Source organism: Heterodontus francisci, chromosome 26, assembly GCF_036365525.1.
Source record: "Heterodontus francisci isolate sHetFra1 chromosome 26, sHetFra1.hap1, whole genome shotgun sequence".
Taxonomy (NCBI): domain Eukaryota; kingdom Metazoa; phylum Chordata; class Chondrichthyes; order Heterodontiformes; family Heterodontidae; genus Heterodontus; species Heterodontus francisci.
In genome coordinates, this window is record NC_090396.1 from 67259262 (window position 1) to 67278445 (window position 19184).

Genomic DNA, 19184 nt, shown 5'->3' on the forward strand with positions numbered 1-19184 from the left:
GTGAAAGGTTATCGGGGGTACCTGGGAACATGGAGTCGAGGTTACAATCAGGTCAGCCATGATCTTATTGAATGGCGGAGCAGCTTCGAGGGGACGGGTGGCCAACTCCTGCTCTTAATTCATATGCTCATGTGTCCCACCCTCCAGCAAAATCATAGAGCTGGTGGATTATGAAAACAAAGTCGAACCCCAAGTCACAAAGTAGTGGCTGTGTTCACCTACAGGTGAAGCAGAAGAGAGCCACAAGGCTGCAATAGGAGTATCAGCAGTGTAAAATGAATGCAACAACACAAAAGTTTATTACATAATTAAACCTGCATAATGGATGGGAAGCACCAAAGGATTGGCTGATGTATCACACTGGCCATTTGAGAAGTATAAAAGATGAACCTACTGGCTGGGAGTATGCCTTGCTGTACCATCAAAGGCGTACGGATAATAGTTTTCCCAATGGTTGCTGCCTGTTGAAAAGGTGCTCTTATAACTGTAACACCAGGACGTATCTGAGTCGCTCCTCCTGTTGTGAGAACCTAGCATAAAACATTACAATACATTAATTTCCAAATTAGATTAGAGATACAGCACTGAAACAGGCCCTTCGGCCCACAGAGTCTGTACCGAACATCAACCACCCATTTATACTAATCCTACATTCCTACCAAACATCCCCACCTGTCCCTATATTTCCCTACCATCTACCTATACTAGTGACAATTTATAATGGCCAATTTACCTATCAACCTGCAAGTCTTTTGGCTTGTGGGAGGAAACCGGAGCACCCGGAGAAAACCCACGCAGACACAGGGAGAACTTGCAAACTCCACACAGGCATGGCAATGCAAATGCCAAGGCACAGTATCACCGGAGCATGTACATAAAAGAACTCTTACTAATTCTTTGAGCCGTTACAAAATAAAACTCAGCAAAACTAGCCAGCTACATGTAATTTTATTGTTGATTTTTTTCCCCCCCTCTGGTAACCCACATGGTGAATGAGCTCAAAATGTCCAATAACTATTTGACTGTGACAGGATTAACAAGGTTCTATGAACGGCAAATCTCAACTAAACAAGCAGCCTGAGGAACACCAAAAGGTCATTAGGTCATATGAGGCAGGAACCAACTTCAACTGATGTGTGCCTGGGAGACATTCACTAATTTACTTCTGATTCAGTCAGTCTGTCTCATGGCCATCTCAAGTTCTAGAATACAGGCACAGACCTCTGAGAGAGGAATACATCTGAGGAGGAGGTGGAAATTGTTCTTAGTTTTAACATCCCAAATTTCCCTAGATTAGAGGGGAGAAAGTGGAAAAGCACAGTAACAATAGGCAACCTGTGGAATTGGTACATCTGCAAAATCCAGGTTCTTTTGGAGGTCTACTGGTGGATTAGACCTAAAGGTGCATACAGCCTTAATGACATCTAATACTGAAGAAGCCATTAACACTTATCTACAATGAAGAAAATAATTTGATTGGTGTCTAAGAGGCCAGCCTCGTCAATATGGCACCATAGTAGTCAATGCTTATGTAATAAAAGCAAAATACTACAGATGCTGGAAATCCGAAATAAGAACAGAAAGTGCTGGAAATACACAGCAGGTCTGGCAGCATCTGTGGAGAGAGAAACAGAGTTAACGTTTCAGGTCTGAGACCTTTCAGAATTAATAAATCAGAATTTCTCTCCACAGATGCTGCCAGGCCTGCCGTGTATTTCCAACACTTGGTTTTTATTACAGTCAATGCTTATGAACACTGATTTCGTTGGTTGGATACTGGAAGGGGAAAATGAAAAATCGAAACTATAATTAATTGAAGAGAGACATCAAAATAGAGGAGTTGTATCTGAAACAGCCTTAGAAGGAGAGGCGCTAGAGGTATTTATATCTTCAAAGTACTTTCCCAAATGTTTTCAGGAGCTACCAGCATTCCAGAGTGGCTCCATTTATTTTAATGGCGGCCACTACTTCACACTAACCTGGGAAAAGTTCCTGAACTGTTTGAAACTGGGGTAACATATCACTAAAAAGGTAAACAATCAACTAGTTTTAAATCTAGTCATAATGTTAGTGTTTAAAGACCAGTAGCAGCTACATGTCCCCAGCCTAAATGGATACATATGTAAAGGGCTTTGACCATTTGCCTTTGAGATTACAGGCTTGAGAGAATTACTGAGCTCCATAATTCAAAGAGAACAATGCTGCATGGTTGATTCAGTTATATGAATGATGGCCAGTCCTTTTTAAATTGAGCAGTCAGTTATCAGAATCTAGGTAACGCTACCTCCCTCCTTCAGGCATATCCACACAAATTAAATCGTTAAATCAGGAATAATTTATTTGTAACCTTTGACAATTAGTTGAGAGCTGTGTAACTCTCACACTGGTAAGAAACACAAGTATCACTTCGTATATCAAATGTGAATTCAAAAGAATGACAAATTTAGTACAGAGATTGCAAACATTTGTTGTTTTTCTTTTCAGGAACTTTATATAACTTCTACTATAAAAGTTACATTACTATTACTCGCTCTTTTATTTATCTACAGTTAAGTAAATTTACCTTGGGCTGCAATGCCAATTGTACAGTCTCCACCAAAATGTCCATGTTTAAAACGGGCAGTCACTTAGGTCTTACTGAGGATATTGTGTGGTGTGAGATTAGCATAAAATGAAAAATATCACAGCAACCTGGAATCTTTCCCACAAGCAATCTTTGGTGTAGATTTTCTCTACTAATGCTCTTTTTGCAGAACTTTACACATTGTAATGTATGTTCACTCACAACATTTAAGAAGTATTTAGATGAGCGCTAGAAACACCATAGCATACAAGGCTACGGGCCAAGTGCTGGAAAATGGGATTAGAATAGATAGGTGCTTGATAGCTGGCACAGACACGATGGGTCGAAGGGCCTGTTTCTGTGCTGTATAACTCTATGACTCTAAGAAGCAACAGTCATTTGCACCAAAGTCAATTTCAAAGTTGCCAGTTATAGCAGTTTAAGTGCTGCATTTATTTCAGGCAGAAAAAGCTGTGCTCAAGTTCGCACCTCATTAAAGTGCACTGAATGCAGAATATTGGATCACACAGCAGAGAAGGAGCCATTCCACCCAGCAGGTTTGTACAGGAGTAAATTGCTAAATTACATTTTGTGTTCTTAAGCTCTTCTGATTTCCACCCCATCCAAAGTAGTGTGAAGTTTGTAAACTGACTGCCGTTTAAATAAAGCTGCAGATCACGTAGAAATATTCACACAAACATGCCCGCTATAAATGTATGAAAACAAAACAGATTTATATGACCTAAAATACTAGTAAATTAAAATAATAAATACCTGTACCTGCTGAGTTGTAGTTGTTGTACCTGGTGCATTCTGGCGGAGAGTTACGGTGGTGGCCCTTGGCTGGAATGAAGTAAAGGTTTGCTGGCTAGAAGTAGTGCCTGTTGGAATGATTCCCAGAACTTTCTGCTGCACCTGAACTACACCTACAAAAAAAAAAGGCAGAAAAATTCAATATAAAATATTTACGATCATCGCCTATGCAAGTGACAATGGTATGTCGTCAGTAAAACAGCAGCAGACAAGAGGTCTCTGCATTGTTTCAGGGCAAAGGGATATTGCAGAAACTGAAATTCATGCATGATGTAATTTATTTATTTAAAGAGATACAGCACTGAAACAGGCCCTTCAGCCCACCGAGTCTGTGCCGACCAACAACCACCCATTTATACTAATCCTACATTAATCCCATATTCCCTACCATATCCCCACCATTCTCCTACCGCCTACCTACGCTAGGGGCAATTTACAATGGCCAATTTACCTATTAACCTGCAAGTCTTTGGCTGCGGGAGGAAACCGGAGCACCCGGCGGAAACCCAGTTCTATGAGTCTAAATGGCTGTCTGGGAAAGTTACCATAATTTATTATTCGGGATGGAGTGACAATGCACTTGGACAAATATAAACTGATCAGAGTGTGCCAGAATGGATTTGTAAAGGGTATGTCATCTATATCTAACCTAGTTGAATTTTTTGAGGATACTAACAAGGTAGATAACTAATTGTCGATGGATGTTATTTATATGGACTTCCAGAAGGTATTCGCTAAGGTTCCACACAGCAACTGTTAGCAAAAATGAAAATGCATAAATTTGGAGGCAACCTATTGACATGTACAGGGAATTAGTTAGAAGGTAGGAGATAGAGCGTAGCGATAATGGGTATGTACTCCAATTGGCAGGATGTGACTAGTGGCGTCCACCAGGGACCTGTACTGGGACATCAGCCTTTCACTATATTTACCAGATGACTTGGATGAATGGATAGAGAGCCATTAAATAACATTAAGTGGCGCAGGAAGTAGTGTAGATGGGACATGCATGAGATGCTATCACCACTCACTAGCCGGAAATTCAGGGACTCAATTCCTTTCCAGTTCGGTAATTCGATGGGGCCTTAACGACACCGTGCATTTGTTAAGAATCCAGTCACTTGGAAGAAGTTGATGGCTCTTTTTCTTTGGTTTGTTATGTCCATATGGAACTGAGTGAACTCAGGTGTGTCTGAACAGGGCATTCATGTGTTTTAATGCAATGATGTACTGACTGGTGTGACTACCATCACCAGAGGCCATCTGGAAGCATCTGAATGCAGGAAATTTCTGCTGTCAGCTGCACAGCTACAGACAAAGCTATGCTTCTGGTTCAGATTCCAAGAGCTGTTATATCCCTAGGACCATCAGTTTGAAGATGCAACCTTCTCAGGCACTGCCTTTGGAAAAATCAGCTTCAGGGTTCTGAATGCTGAATGAAATATGGGTACAGAATACTTGTGCACTTTATTATACTGCAATGACCCACTTAGTGTGATTTCAAAAGGAACACTGCTCTTCAGAAACCAGTCTGCTTGTAATAACACAGTTGTACTGCACCAACTGAATTTACAGAAGTATGAATGAGAGCCAAATCATCAAGCAGCACTTATGTTCAAGGGAAAACAGAGTTCAACACATTTATTTTATTCTTTCATTGGTTGTGGACTTCGCTGGCAAGGTCAGCATTTGTTGCCCTTCCCTAATTGCCCTTGACAAGGTAGTGGTCAGCCGCCTTCTTGAACCGCTGCAGTCCATCTGGTGCGGGTACACCCACAGTGCTGTTAGGAATTGAGTTCCAGGATTCTGATCCAGTGACAATGAAGGAATGGCAATATAGTTCCAAGTCAGGATGGTGTGTGGCTTGGAGGGGTACTTATAGGTGGTGGTGTTCCCATGAGTCAGTTGCCCTTGTCCTTCTAGGTGGTAGAGGTCGTGGGTTTGGAAGGGGCTGTCGAAGGAGCTTTGGTGAGTTGCTGCAGTGCATCTTGTAGATGGTACACACTGCTGCCACAGTGCGTCCGCGGTGAAAGGAGTGAAGGTTGAAGGTGGCGGATGGGGTGCCAATCAAGCGGGCTCCTTTGTCCTGGATGGTGTCGAGCCTCTTGAGTGTTGTTGGAGCTGTACCCATCCAGGCAAGTGGAGTGTATTCCAACACACTCCTGACTTGTGCCATGTAGATGATGGATAGATTTTGGGGAGTCAGGTGGTAAATTACTCGCCTCAGAATTCCCACTGTCTGACCTGCTCTTGTAGCCACAGTATTTATATGGCTGGTCCAGATATGTTCCTGGTCAATGGAACCTCCAGCATGTTGATATATACATACTTAATACAAATGGACAGCTGGGTTGAGCACTACCTAGAACTGTACTCCAGGGAGAATGCTGTCACTGAGACTGCCCTCAATGCAGCCCAGCCTCTACTAGTCATGGATGAGCTGGACATACAGCCAGCCAAATCGGAACTCAGTGATGCCATTGATTCTCTAGCCAGCAGAAAAGCCCCTGGGAAGGACAGCATTACCCCTGAAATAATCAAGAGTGCCAAGCCTGCTATACTCTCAGCACTACATGAACTGCTATGCCTGTGCTGGGACGAGGGAGCAGTACCCCAGGACAGGCGCGATGCCAATATCATCACCCTCTATAAAAACAAAGGTGACCGCGGTGACTGCAACAACTACCGTGGAATCTCCCTGCTCAGCATAGTGGGGAAAGTCTTTGCTCGAGTCGCTCTAAACAGGCTCCAGAAGCTGGCCAAGCGCGTCTACCCTGAGGCACAGTGTGGCTTTCGTGCAGAGAGATCGAGCGTTGACATGCTGTTCTCCCTTCGTCAGATACAGGAGAAATGCCGTGAACAACAGATGCCCCTCTACATTGCTTTCATTGATCTCACCAAAGCCTTTGACCTCGTCAGCAGACGTGGTCTCTTCAGACTACTAGAAAAGATTGGATGCCCACCAAAGCTACTAAGTATCATCACCTCATTCCATGACAATATGAAAGGCACAATTCAACATGGTGGCTCCTCATCAGAGCCCTTTCCGATCCTGAGTGGCGTGAAACAGGGCTGTGTTCTCGCACCCACACTTTTTGGGATTTTCTTCTCCCTGCTGCTTTCACATGCGTTCAAGTCCTCTGAAGAAGGAATTTTCCTCCACACAAGATTAGGGGGCAGGTTGTTCAACCTTGCCCGTCTAAGAGCGAAGTCCAAAGTACGGAAAGTCCTCATCAGGGAACTGCTCTTTGCTGACGATGCTGCTTTAACATCTCACACTGAAGAGTGCCTGCAGAGTCTCATCGACAGGTTTGCGGCTGCCTGCAATGAATTTGGCCTAACCATCAGCCTCAAGAAAACGAACATCATGGGACAGGACGTCAGAAATGCTCCATCAATATTGGCGACCACGCTCTGGAAGTGGTTCAAGAGTTCACCTACCTAGGCTCAACTATCACCAGTAACCTGTCTCTAGATGCAGAAATCAACAAGCGCATGGGAAAGGCTTCCACTGCTATGTCCAGACTGGCCAAGAGAGAGTGTGGGAAAATGGCGCACTGACACGGAATACAAAAGTCCGAGTGTATCAGGCCTGTGTCCTCAGTACCTTGCTCTATGGCAGCAAGGCCTGGACAACGTATGTCAGCCAAGAGCGACGTCTCAATTCATTCCATCTTCGCTGCCTCAGGAGAATACTTGGCATCAGGTGGCAGGACCGTATCTCCAACACAGAAGTCCTCGAGGCGGCCAACATCCCCAGCTTATACACACTACTGAGTCAGCGGTGCTTGAGATGGCTTGGCCATGTGAGCCGCACGGAAGATGGCAGGATCCCCAAAGACACATTGTACAGCGAGCTCGCCACTGGTATCAGACCCACCGGCCGTCCATGTCTCCACTTTAAAGACGTCTGCAAACGCGACATGAAATCCTGTGACGTTGATCACAGGTCGTGGGAGTCAGTTGCCAGCGTTCGCCAGAGCTGGCGGGCAGCCATAAAGACGGGGCTAAAATGTGGTGAGTCGAAGAGACTTAATAGTTGGCAGGAAAAAAAGACAGAGGCGCAAGGGGAGAGCCAACTGTGCAACAGCCCCGACAAACAAATTTCTCTGCAGCACCTGTGGAAGAGCCTGTCACTCTAGAATTGGCCTTTATAGCCACTCCAGGCGCTGCTTCACAAACCACTGACCACCTCCAGGCGCGTGTCCATTGTCTCTCGAGATAAGGAGGTCAAAGAAGTAATACACAAGCAGAGCTCTGTTCACATGCCAGTGAGTCGAATCCTCCACTTGTTCTTCTCTTTTATAAATAGGAGCCCAAGCAGTCAGCCGGAATGCCTCGGACCTTAAAAACTTAACAAGTTGGCATCGTTTGCGTCAATGTAAATATTTTGAAGTGATACTGTAACTAGTAGCATGTGTAAACTCCTGGAGTTTGTATCCAAATATACATTGTGAGCATTAATACTAAGTCTGGACCAGGATCAGGTTAATACCAATGAAGTGACATAAAAGGCTAAGTTTATGGTTTCTTGTGTGTATTACTTAGAAACTCCAGATTTTCAGTCAATACTTGAAAGATGCATTATGGCACTACACTGGAAACTCAAGCTTGAAATACATCTGCTGGTGACATTAAAATGCAGGTTCACACTCTTCCTTCTCCTGTTAAAGTGGGCCTGTCAATCCTTGGTAAATGAAGGTCAGCAGGGTTACCACTACAGGTCACACTATTCCATCCCGCCCCACCCCTTGCTGCTGCCAGAGTTTTCCTCTCATCCAAAGTTCAGTGTATAAAGTTAAAAACAAAAGAGTAAAGTGGAGAATACAATAATGAATATCATTTTCAGACACAATAGTTACATTCTAGCAGATACAGGTGCACACAGAGCTCTCCATAACATAAATTACAAATTAAGACATTCTTCACCCTACCTCCTTGAGTGGTTGGCACATTGACGGTGAGGATTTTGCTGTTTGCAGAGAGTGGAAGCTTGGCAGTTATCACCTTGCCTGTCATGGTTACTGGACTGCCTGCGATCTGGAACGTCTGACCTGTGGTTGCAATGGTTGTACCTGTGGTGGCAACTGTGCTGGCAACTAGCAGAAAATGGACAAGAGATGTAAAAAAACACTTAAGCTTTCATTACTTGGATCAACTTTGAGACTTATACTTGAACTCTTAAATGAGAGCAGACAGTGATTTAGCTTTCACATTACCAAATCCAAACTCAACTATTAAAATTTTGAATAGAATTAGATTAAAACTAAACAAAAAGGCAAGTCATTTACTGTAAAAGTGTGTTGGCTTGAGCTTAACACCTCTCTAGTGACTGAACAAAGAAATAAGTTTTGGTAAATAGAATAAAAAGCTATTTATTTATATATATATATATATATATATATATATATATTTTAATATACTAACCAACCTCTTAGAAAAATCAAGTACTTATTCAATCTTTTTAAAAAGTTAGAAGTTGCGTGTATTTTCCAAATTCTTTTTATTTCTAAGTAAGAAGACCAATAAATTCATCATATATGTAGCAGCTGTTCTTGATGGACACAAAGATACACTTTTAAGCAACGACCACTGGATATTGATCAAGACATCGAACTCGGTCTAATATTCCCCTTCAGCCATGTGACAAATTTATGGCTCTTAACACCATGTCAGGTCAGATCAGTTAAACTGAGTCTGTGTGGTTCAGTACCACACTGCACCACTATACTAATTGATCCTGTACACTGCAAGTTACTCACTGAGTCAAAAGGTGAAAAGTATGCATCTTTTGTCAAATCAGGAATGCTGAGGATATTGAACTAGCTGGGTTAATGAAACTGCCCAGTCCAACAAAGCAGTAAAATTAAATATGTAAAACTTGAAGATGAAGCCTCCCAAGTTCACTGAATCGGAACTGAGGCAAATTTCCTCCAGACGATGTTCCGGAAGAAGTCATTGGCACTATTTAAAAAACTATTTCTGACAAAAAATTAAGTTATCTGATTTTCCTCCCACTTTAGTGGAGAAGAACTTAATTTCTGCTGGATCCTACTGCTGAGATTAGGAACTCTCTGTGCATGCAATCACACTTGTGATCATATTCCTTTATTACTCCCTCACTCAAATATCAATGCGCTGTATCCAGAGAGATACATACCTGACCCAGTCTGGCCCTGCTTGATCCAGGTAGCAAAACTCTGCTGAAAATTCTTGTTTGGCTGGAATGTCACTGTAGTTGGTGAACCCACTTTAGTGGTAAATACCACTTTTGCTCCAGGGGAGACCTGTCCTGTCAAGGAGCCTACCACTAACTTCTGGGAAGTGGCAATAGTGGTAGCAGTACTGCTGGTTGTAGAGGCAGTAACAGCAGAATTTGGTGTGGCAGATAGTTTTTGCTGCTCAAGACGCTTCTGTTAAGGTACAATAAAAGTTACAAAAGATTTTTTTCCTCACAGCACCACCAAATATATTTTCAGGACATAAAAATCAAAGATGATGCATGGCAATATTCCCGTCGTTAGACATATTCTCAAAATAGATATACAAATGAGATATTCCAATGTTCCTAATCACTCCTCTTTCCCACCTCAAATTCATGTAAATTAATCCTCACCATTTACACATATGGACTACAGAACATTAAATTGCAATGTCATTACCACTTATGATGGGCATTCACAACATTTCCAAACAATCTTATGGACATAAGAACATAAACATAAGAACCAGTAGATGACCATACAGTCCCTCCAGCCTGTTCCGCCATTCAATACGATCATGGCTGATCTTCTCCCTCAAATCCACTTTCCTGCCCACTTCCCATATCCCTTGATTTCCTGAGATACCAAAAATCTCTTGATCTCAGCCTTGACTATATTCAACGATGGAGCATCCACAACTTGCTGGGGTAGAGAATTCCAAATATTCACAAGCCTTTGAGTGAAGTTATTTCTCCTCATCTCAATCCTAAATCATCGACCCCTTATCCTGAGACTGTGCCCCCATGTTCTAGATTCCCCAGCCAGGGGAAACAACCTCTCAGCAACTACCCTGGCAAGCCCCTTCAGAATCTTGTTCGTTTCAATGCGATCACCTCTCATTCTTCTAAACTCAAGAGTATAGGCCCAATTTACTCAGTCTCCCATCACAGCAATAATCCAGTGAACCTTTCCTGTACTACCTGCAAGGCAAGTATTATCCACCCTTAGATATGGAGACCAAAACTGTGCATAGTACTCCAAGTGTGGTCTCACCAAAGCCCTATAATAATTGTAGCAAGACTTCCTTGTTCTTGTACTCTAGTCCCCTTGCAATAAATTCCAACATGCCATTTGCTTTCCTAACTGCTTGCTGTACCTGCATGCTAACTTTGTGTTCCTTGTATGAGTTACACCAAAGTCTCTCTGAAAGTCAACATTTAAAAGTTTCACGACTTAAAAAAAATTTCTATTCTTACCAAAGTGAATAACCTTACAGTTCTCACATTTATACTCTCATCTGCCAATTTGTTGTCCACTTACTTAACCTGTCTATATCTCTTTGCAGCCTCTGTGTCCTTCTAACTTACATTCCCACCTAATTTTATATCGTCAGCCAACTTGGATACGTTATTCTCAGTCTGTTCAGCTAAGTCATTAATATAGACACCTAAATAGCTAAGGCCTCAGCAATGATCCTTGCGGCACTCCACTAGTTACAGCCTACCAACTTGAAAACGCCCCGTTTATCCCTACTCTCCACTTCTGGTCCATTAACCAATCCTCTATCCATGCTAATTTGTTATTACCAACTCCGTGAGCCCTCATCGTGTTTCTAAAGCTTTTGTGCGACACCTTATTGAATGCCTTTTGGAAATCCAAGTATACTACAACTACTAGCTCCCCTTTATCAACCTGAGTTACATCCTCAAAAAACTCTCAAACTGTCAAACAGGATTTCCCGTTCATAAAACCATGTTGACACTGTCTGACCATACTATGATTTTCTAACTGCATTAAGACTTCCTTAATAATAGATTCCAGTATTTTCCCAACGACTGATGTCAGGCTAACTGGCCTGTAGTTCCCTGTTTACTCTCTCCCTCCTTTCTTGAATAGTAGTATTACATTTGCTAACTTTCAATCAGCTGGTGCCATTCTAGAGTCTAGGGAATTTTGGAAAATCATGATCAGTGCATCCACCATCTCTGCAGCTACCTCTTTTATAGCCTTAGGATGTAGGCCATCAGGTCCTGAGGATTTGTTGGCTTTTAGCCCCTTAAGTTTCTTGAATATTTTTTCTTTCCTGATATTAATTACCTTCAGTTCCTCACTCTTAGTCACCCCTTGGTTACCCGCTATTTCTGGTATGTCATTTGTTTCTTCTACTGTGACGACAGATACAAAATATTTGTTCAATGTCTCCGCCATTTCCTTATTCTCCATAATTTCCCGTCTCTGCTTTTAAGGGATCGATGTTTACTTCGGCTACACTCCTTGTTATATACTTGTAAAAGCTCTTATAATCCTTTTTTTTCTTCCAAGCCTCAGGCTTATTACTATTTTTTGCAACATTGTAAGCTTCTTCTTTTAATCTAATAGAGTTATACAGCACAGAAACAGGCCCTTCGGCCCATCGCGTCTGTGCTGGCAAAAATACTATTTCCTAACTTCCCGAGTAAGCCATGGATGGATTTTTCTCACTGAATTTTTCTTTTTTATTGGAACGTATTTTTGTTGAAAATTTTGATAAATTCTTCGAATGTTTCCCACTGCTTATTTAGCACTATACCCTTCAGTCTATTGACCCAATCAACCTCAGCCAGCTCTCCCCTTACACCTATGTAATTGGCTTTACGATTCTAGTTTTGGACTTGAATATGTCACTCTCAAACTTAATATGGAATACAATTGTATTCGAATCAGTTTTTCCCCAGTGGAAATGAGATTACTAATTAACCCTGTCTCATTACACAATGCTAGATCTAAAATAGCTTTGCCTCTAGTTGGTTTCACAATGTATTGTTCTAGGATGATGTCACGAAAGCATTCTACAAATTCATCTCCCAGACTGCCTTTGCCAATTTGATTTGTCCAGCCTATATGAAGATTAAACTCTCCCACAATTATTGCATTGCCTTTGTTACAAGCTCCAAATTATTTCTTGCTTAATGTTCAGTCCAACAGTATAACTATGGATAGGAGATCTATAAATTAATCCCCACAAGAATTTTCTGACCCTTGTGTTGCCAATCTCCACCCATACTGATTCTACATCCAGATCTCCTCAGCCAAGATCCTTTCTTACGACTGTCCTCATGTCATCCTTGATCAGGACTACAGCTACTCCTTTTTGATTCTGCCCGTCTTTTTGAAAACATTGAAAGATAAACTGGAATTATAATAACTGTACATTTGTAGACCATGGAACACTGAGAAGGGGTCATTTACCAGTGTGTGATTCTGCAATTCATGTGAACTCAATTAATTTGGGATCACCCCTACCATTTAAAATGCATTCAGCTTTCATGTTTTGATATTCATAAATCAACATTCAACAACCAATTTGTCAAGTGGTTTATGACATGTCAAGTAGCTACTGAAAATATTATGACATTTTATGTTGAGAGATAAAAGTGTCAGAATTTTAACAGGTGTTAAAAACAAAAAAAACACCGAAACTATAGGTGGAGATGGTAACTGCCATACCAGTGCTTGAGAACTAGCTGGAAAGATATGATATATTCCTATACATATTGCAACTGTTTTTTTTTTCATTCAATTATACAGAAATTAAACAAGTTTGTTTTTTCAAAAAAGAACCAGCTCTTTTGCAGTTACTGTGTGATTGCATAGTTGGGTGCTAAAATAATGATTTTCAATGTGCAGCATTATTTGATGACAGTGTTGCCTTGGCAACTAGCTAGTAATTTTAACTACCCCCCACACACATTCACCACCTTTTTTTTTGAATATTCACTCATGGGATGCAAGCATCACTGGTAAGAACAGCATTTATTGCCCAACTCTAATTGCTCGTGAAGCCGTGTTCTTGAACTGCTGCAGTCCACGTGGTGTAGGTACACCCACAGTGCTATTAAGGAGGGAGTTCTAGGATTTTGACCCAGCAACAGTGAAGGAACAGCAATATAGTTCCAAGTCAAAATGCTATATGACACGGAGGGGAACTTTCAGTTGGTGATAGAAACATAGAAAATAGGAGCAGGAGTAGACCATTGGGCCCTTCGAGCCTGCTCCGTCATTCATTATGATCATGGCTGATCATCCAACTGCTCGGGGGTCACGTAACAATTGATGTTCCCATGTGTCTGCTGCCCTTGTTTCTCTAGTTGGTGGAGGTCACGAGTTTGGAAGGTGCTGTCAAAGAAGCCTTGGCGAGTTACTCTAGTGCATCTTGTGATTGTATACACTGCTGCCACTGCGCGTCAGTGGTGTAGGGAGTGAAACTTTAATGTGGTAGATGGAGTGCCGATCAACTGGGCTTTTTTTTTCCTGGATGGTGTCATGCTTCCTGAGTGTTGTTGGATCTGCACTCATCCATGCAAGTGGAAAGTATTCCAACACACCACTGACTTGTGTCTTACAGATGGTGGACAGGCATTGGGTAGTCAGGTGGTGAGGTATTTGCCACAGATTCCCCAGCCTCTGACGTGCTTGTCCCCAAATGTTGCTGATAAACAGCCACAAAGCTAAAGTGGATTCTTCTGTCACCTGGATCTCACTGCCTTCTAAACAGATCAAACATTTTACCCTGTATGTATTCTACTTAGTCTGAAAGAATAAATGTCTTAGGAAATTATATTTTAAAATTAACCAAATATTTTATGGTTGGTTCTTAAAGGGCAGGGTCTTTGAGAAGAATCTGAAAATTCAAATGGCAGTGTTATGGTGCAAAGCATTTGTGCATAAAGATGCCCAGAAATTTATCACTAGTTTCTGACTTCAGCTAAAGCACTGGGGAAAAACAATGTAGCAGGTGGAAACTGAGGATAAGCCACATCTTTCTATTCTTCAGCAGCTGTTAAAGACCAAATTGAGAGGAAAGACCATACGAATTAGGACAAGTAGGCCATTCGGCTCCTCAAGCCTTCTCCTCCATTTAATAAGATCACGGCTGATCTGTTTCTGTCTCGAGTTCCACACTCCCATCTACCCCTGATAAATCTTTGATTCCCTTGCCTGACAAGAGTCTATCTACCTCCGCCTTAAAAATATTCAATGACCCCACCTTCAACACCTTCTGAGGCACAGAGTTCCAAAGTCGCACAACCCTCAGAGAAAAAAATTTCTCCTCGTCTCTGTCCTAAAAGGGCAGTCCCTAATTTTCAAACAGTGCCCCCTAGTTCTGGATTCACCCACAAGAGGAAACATCCCCTCCACATTCATCCTGTCAAGACCGTTCAGGATCTTATATATTTCGATGAAGTCTCCCCTCACTCTTCTAAACAAGCCTAGTCTGTCCAACTTTTTCTCATAAGACAACCCGCTCATTCCAGGTATCAATCTAGTAAACCTCCTCTGAACTGCCTCCAACACATTCACATCCTGAAAGAAATCAATGAGAGCAGCATTTCACCCATCCTATTGCTCCTGAGCAATGTGCAATTTGGGGGAGCAAACATAAACTATTTGGCAAGTAACAGAATTACTAAGAGGGTCTAAAACTGATTAAATTCAGGTTCCCAAATTTCCATGCGAGAATTTGAACGCTCAACCTCCATGTCCACAGCACAACTGTGTACACGCATTCCAAGGTTTAAAAAAAACTATCCTGCATCAAGCACTCAACAACCTATGCAGGTTGCAAGAGTGAGAGATGTCTCCCATCAGTTTACAACTGTCCACATAAAAAGGAGCAAATTAGACTACTGCTTCTGTAACCTGTATTTTTACATATAGTTCCTACTGCAGGAAGATACTACAAAATGTTGTGATTACTCTTACCCCAGAGCTGGCTTTTTAAAAAAAAAATACATCTATCAGCACAAATTTTCTTGAAAAACTATAGACTGGAGCATTGCCAATGCATCAAAATAGGTTAAACTAATAGGGATCTGTCCAGTGTATCAAAAGTTCTAAAATAATAAAGTTAACAAAAAAATTAAGCATTAAGGGCTTTTAAGAATTTAGCAAACTGTTTTGCTTATTTTCAGACACATGTGACAATTTACAAATGATCTGCAACATTATTTCAGAAACATCGCCCCTGCGATTCTGTTAGAATTAAAACTTCTTCAGTTTACATAAGAAACAACATTTCAACTTCAGTATTAATTAGTAACTACATTTAAAAAGCATACAAGCCACTGCTTTAATCCCTAAATTTATGATATAGTCGGGATTACGGAGACGTGGCTGCAAGGTGACCAGGGATGGGAAATGAACATCCAGGGATATTCAGTATTTAGGAAGGACAGACAAAAAGTAAAAGGTGGCAGAGTTGCATTGCTGGTTAAAGAGGAAATTAACGCAATAGTGAGGAAAGTTATTAGTTCTGACGATGTGGAATCTGTATGGGTAGAGCTGAGAAACCCTAAGGGGCAAAAAACATAAGTGGGGGTTGTACATAGACCCCCAAACTGTAGTAGTGATGTTGGGAATGGCATTAAACAGGAAATTAGAGACACATGCAATAAAAGAACCTCTGTAATTATGGGTGACCTTAATCTGCATATAGAGTGGGCAAATCCGTCACAATACCGTAGAGGAGAAATTCATGGAGTGTATACGGGATGGTTTTCTGGACCAATACGTTGAAGAACCAACTAGAGAACAGGCCATCCTAGAATGGGTATTGTGTAATGAGAGAGGAATAATTGACAATCTAGTGGTGCGAGACCTCTTGGGGACGAGGGACCATAATACGATAGAATTCTTCATCAGGGACGTCATGTTACAGTTGCACATAACGTTGGTTAGACCGCATTTGGAGTACTGTGTGCAGTTCTGGTCGCTGCATACAGGAAATATGTGATTAAGCTAGAGAGGGTGCAGAAAAGATTCACCAGGATGTTGCCTAGTTTGGAGGGCTGGAGTTATAAAGAGAGATTGGATAGGCTGGGTCTGTTTTCCCTGGAGCGAAGGAGGCTGAGAGGGAACAAGATAGAGGTATATAAAATTATGAGAGGCATAGATAGGGTAGATAGCCAGAGTCTGTTTCCCATGGTAGGGGTGACTAAAACTAGAGGGCACCGATTTAAGGTGAGAGGGAGGAGGTTTAAAGGGGATCAAATGGGTAAATTTTTCACACAAAGAATAGTGGGTATCTGGAATGAGCTGCCAGAGGAGGTGGTGGAGGCAAGAACAGTAGCAACATTTAAGAGGCATCTGGACAGGTACTTGAATGTGCAAGGCATGGAGGGATATGGAATTAATGCAGGCAGGTGGGATTAGTATAGATAGGCATTATGGTCGGCATGAACGCGGTGGGCCGAAGGGCCTGTTTCTATGCTGTACGACTCTACAAGATGGAGAATGATGTAGTTGGTTCTGAGACTAGGGTCCTGAATCTTAGTAAAGGGCACGAATTGGCTATGATGGATTGGGAAACTTTATTAAAGAGACAACGGTGGAAAGGCAATGGCAAACATTCAAACAGCGCATGGATGAACTGCAACAATTGTTTATTCCTGTCTGGTGCAAAAGTAAAACGAGAAAGGTAGCCAAACCATGGCTTACAAGGAAAATGAGATAGTATTAGAAGAGGCATATAAATTCGCCAGAAAAAAACAACAGACCTGAGGATTGGGAACAGTTTAGAATTCAGCAAAGGAGGACCAAGGGATTGATTAAGAAAGCGAAAATAGAGTACGAGAGCAAGCTTGCGGGGAACATAAAAACTGACTGTAAAGGTTTCTATAGGTATGTGAAGAGAAAAGGATTTGTGAAGACAAATGTAGGTCCCTTACGGTCAAAAACAGGGGAATTTATTATGGGGAATAAAGAAATGGCTGACCAACTAAATGCATACTTTGGTTCTGCCTTCACAAAGGAGGACACAAATATCATACCAGAAATGTTGAGGAACACAGGGCTTAGTGAGAAACAGGAACTGAAGGAAATCAGTATTAGTAGAGAAATGGTGTTGGGGAAATTGATGGGATTGAAGGCCAATAAATCCCCAGGGCCTGATGGTCTGCATCCCAGAGTACTTAAGTAAGTGGCCCTAGAAATAGTGGATGCACTGGTGGTCATCTTCCAAGATTCTATAGACTCTGGAACAGTTCCTACAGATTGGAGGGTAGCTAATGTAACCCCACTATTTAAAAAGGGAGGTAAAGAGAAAACAGGGAATTAGAGACCAGTCAGCCTGATGTCGGTAGAATTCTAGAGTCCATTGTCAAAGATTTTATAGCAGAGCACTTGGAGAACAGTGGTAGAATCGGACAGTCAGCATGGATTTATGAAAGGGGAATCATGCTAGACAAATCTACTCGAATTCTTCGAGGATGTAACTAGTAGACTTGATGATGGGGAGCCAGTGGATGTGGTTTATTTGGACTTTCAGAAGGCTTTTGACGAAGTCCCACATAAGAGATTAGCATGTAAAATTAAAGCGCATAGGATTGGGGGTAGTGTATTGCAATGGACAGAAAATTAGTTGGCAGACAGGAAACAAAGAGTAGGGATAAATGGGTCTTTTTCCGAAGGGATCAGTGCTAGGACCACAGCTATTCACAATATATATTAATATTAATATATATATATATATATATATATATATATATATATATATATATTAATGATTCAGATGAGGGAACTAAATGCAATATCTCCAAATTTGCAGATGACACAAAACTGGGTGGGAGGGTGCGTTGTGAGGAGGAGGCAGAGAGGCTTCAGGGTGATTTGGACAAGTTGAGTGAGTGGACTAATGCATGGCAGATGCAGTATAACGTGGATAAATGTGAGGTTATCCACTTTGGTAGCAAAAACAGGAAGGCAGATTATCTAAACGGCTATAAACTGAGAGAGGGGAATATGCAACGAGAGCTGGGCGTTCTTGTACACCAGTCACTGAAGATAAGCATGCAGGTGCCACAGGCGGTAAAAAAGGCAAATGGTATGTTGGCCTTCATGGCGAGAGGATTACAGTACAGGAGCAGGGATGTCTTGCTGCAATTATACAGGGCCTTGGTGAGGCCACACCTGGAATATTGTGTGCAGTTTTGGTCTCCTTATCTGAGATAGGATGTTCTTGCTATAGAGGGAGTGCAGCGAAGGCTTACCAGGCTGATTCCTGGGATGGCGGGACTGACGTATGAGGAGAGATCGAGTCGGTTAGGGATTATATTTTCTGGAGTTCAGAAGAGTGAGGGGGGATCTCATAGAAACCTATAAAATTCTAACAGGACTTCACAGGGTAGATGCAGGAAGGATGTTCCCAATGGTGGGGGAATCCAGAACCAGGGGTCATAGTCTAAGGATACGCGGTAAACCTTTCAGGACTGAGATGAGGAGAAATTTCTTCACCCAGAGAGTGGTGAACCTGTGGAATTCGCTACCTCAGAAAGCAGTTGAGGCCAAAACATTGTATGTTTTCAAAAAGGAGTTAGATATAGCTCTTGGGTTTAAAGGGATTATAGGATATGCGGCGAAAGCAGGAACAGGTTACTGAGTTGGATGATCAGCCATGACCATAATGAACAGTGCAGCAGACCAAAAGGCCGAATGGCCTACTCCTATTTTCTATGTTTCTATATGGAGGGAGGGAATAATATTTATAAAAAAGGCCCGATATAATAAAAATGATCCAACAGATTAACAGACGAAAACCAAAGGAACGTTTGCTAAAATATTTTAACGGG

General features: G+C 41.8%; 1 protein-coding gene across 12 annotated transcripts in view; it reads right to left on the reverse strand.

Annotated features, from left to right (window-relative positions):
- Positions 1-19184, reverse strand: part of bptf (bromodomain PHD finger transcription factor) — a 190601-nt gene that overhangs the window by 39203 nt on the left and 132214 nt on the right. For 9 of the 12 annotated variants that reach the window (XM_068058487.1, XM_068058483.1, XM_068058486.1 and 6 more), the window contains 4 exons: positions 9537-9789; positions 8311-8475; positions 3338-3489; positions 395-530 (listed from right to left, as the gene is read on the reverse strand). In XM_068058487.1, the coding sequence (XP_067914588.1) occupies positions 395-530; positions 3338-3489; positions 8311-8475; positions 9537-9789 (706 nt within the window). The remainder of the gene's footprint in view (positions 1-394; positions 531-3337; positions 3490-8310; positions 8476-9536; positions 9790-19184) is intronic. The other 3 variants (XM_068058488.1, XM_068058481.1, XM_068058490.1) reach the window with 1 other exon arrangement.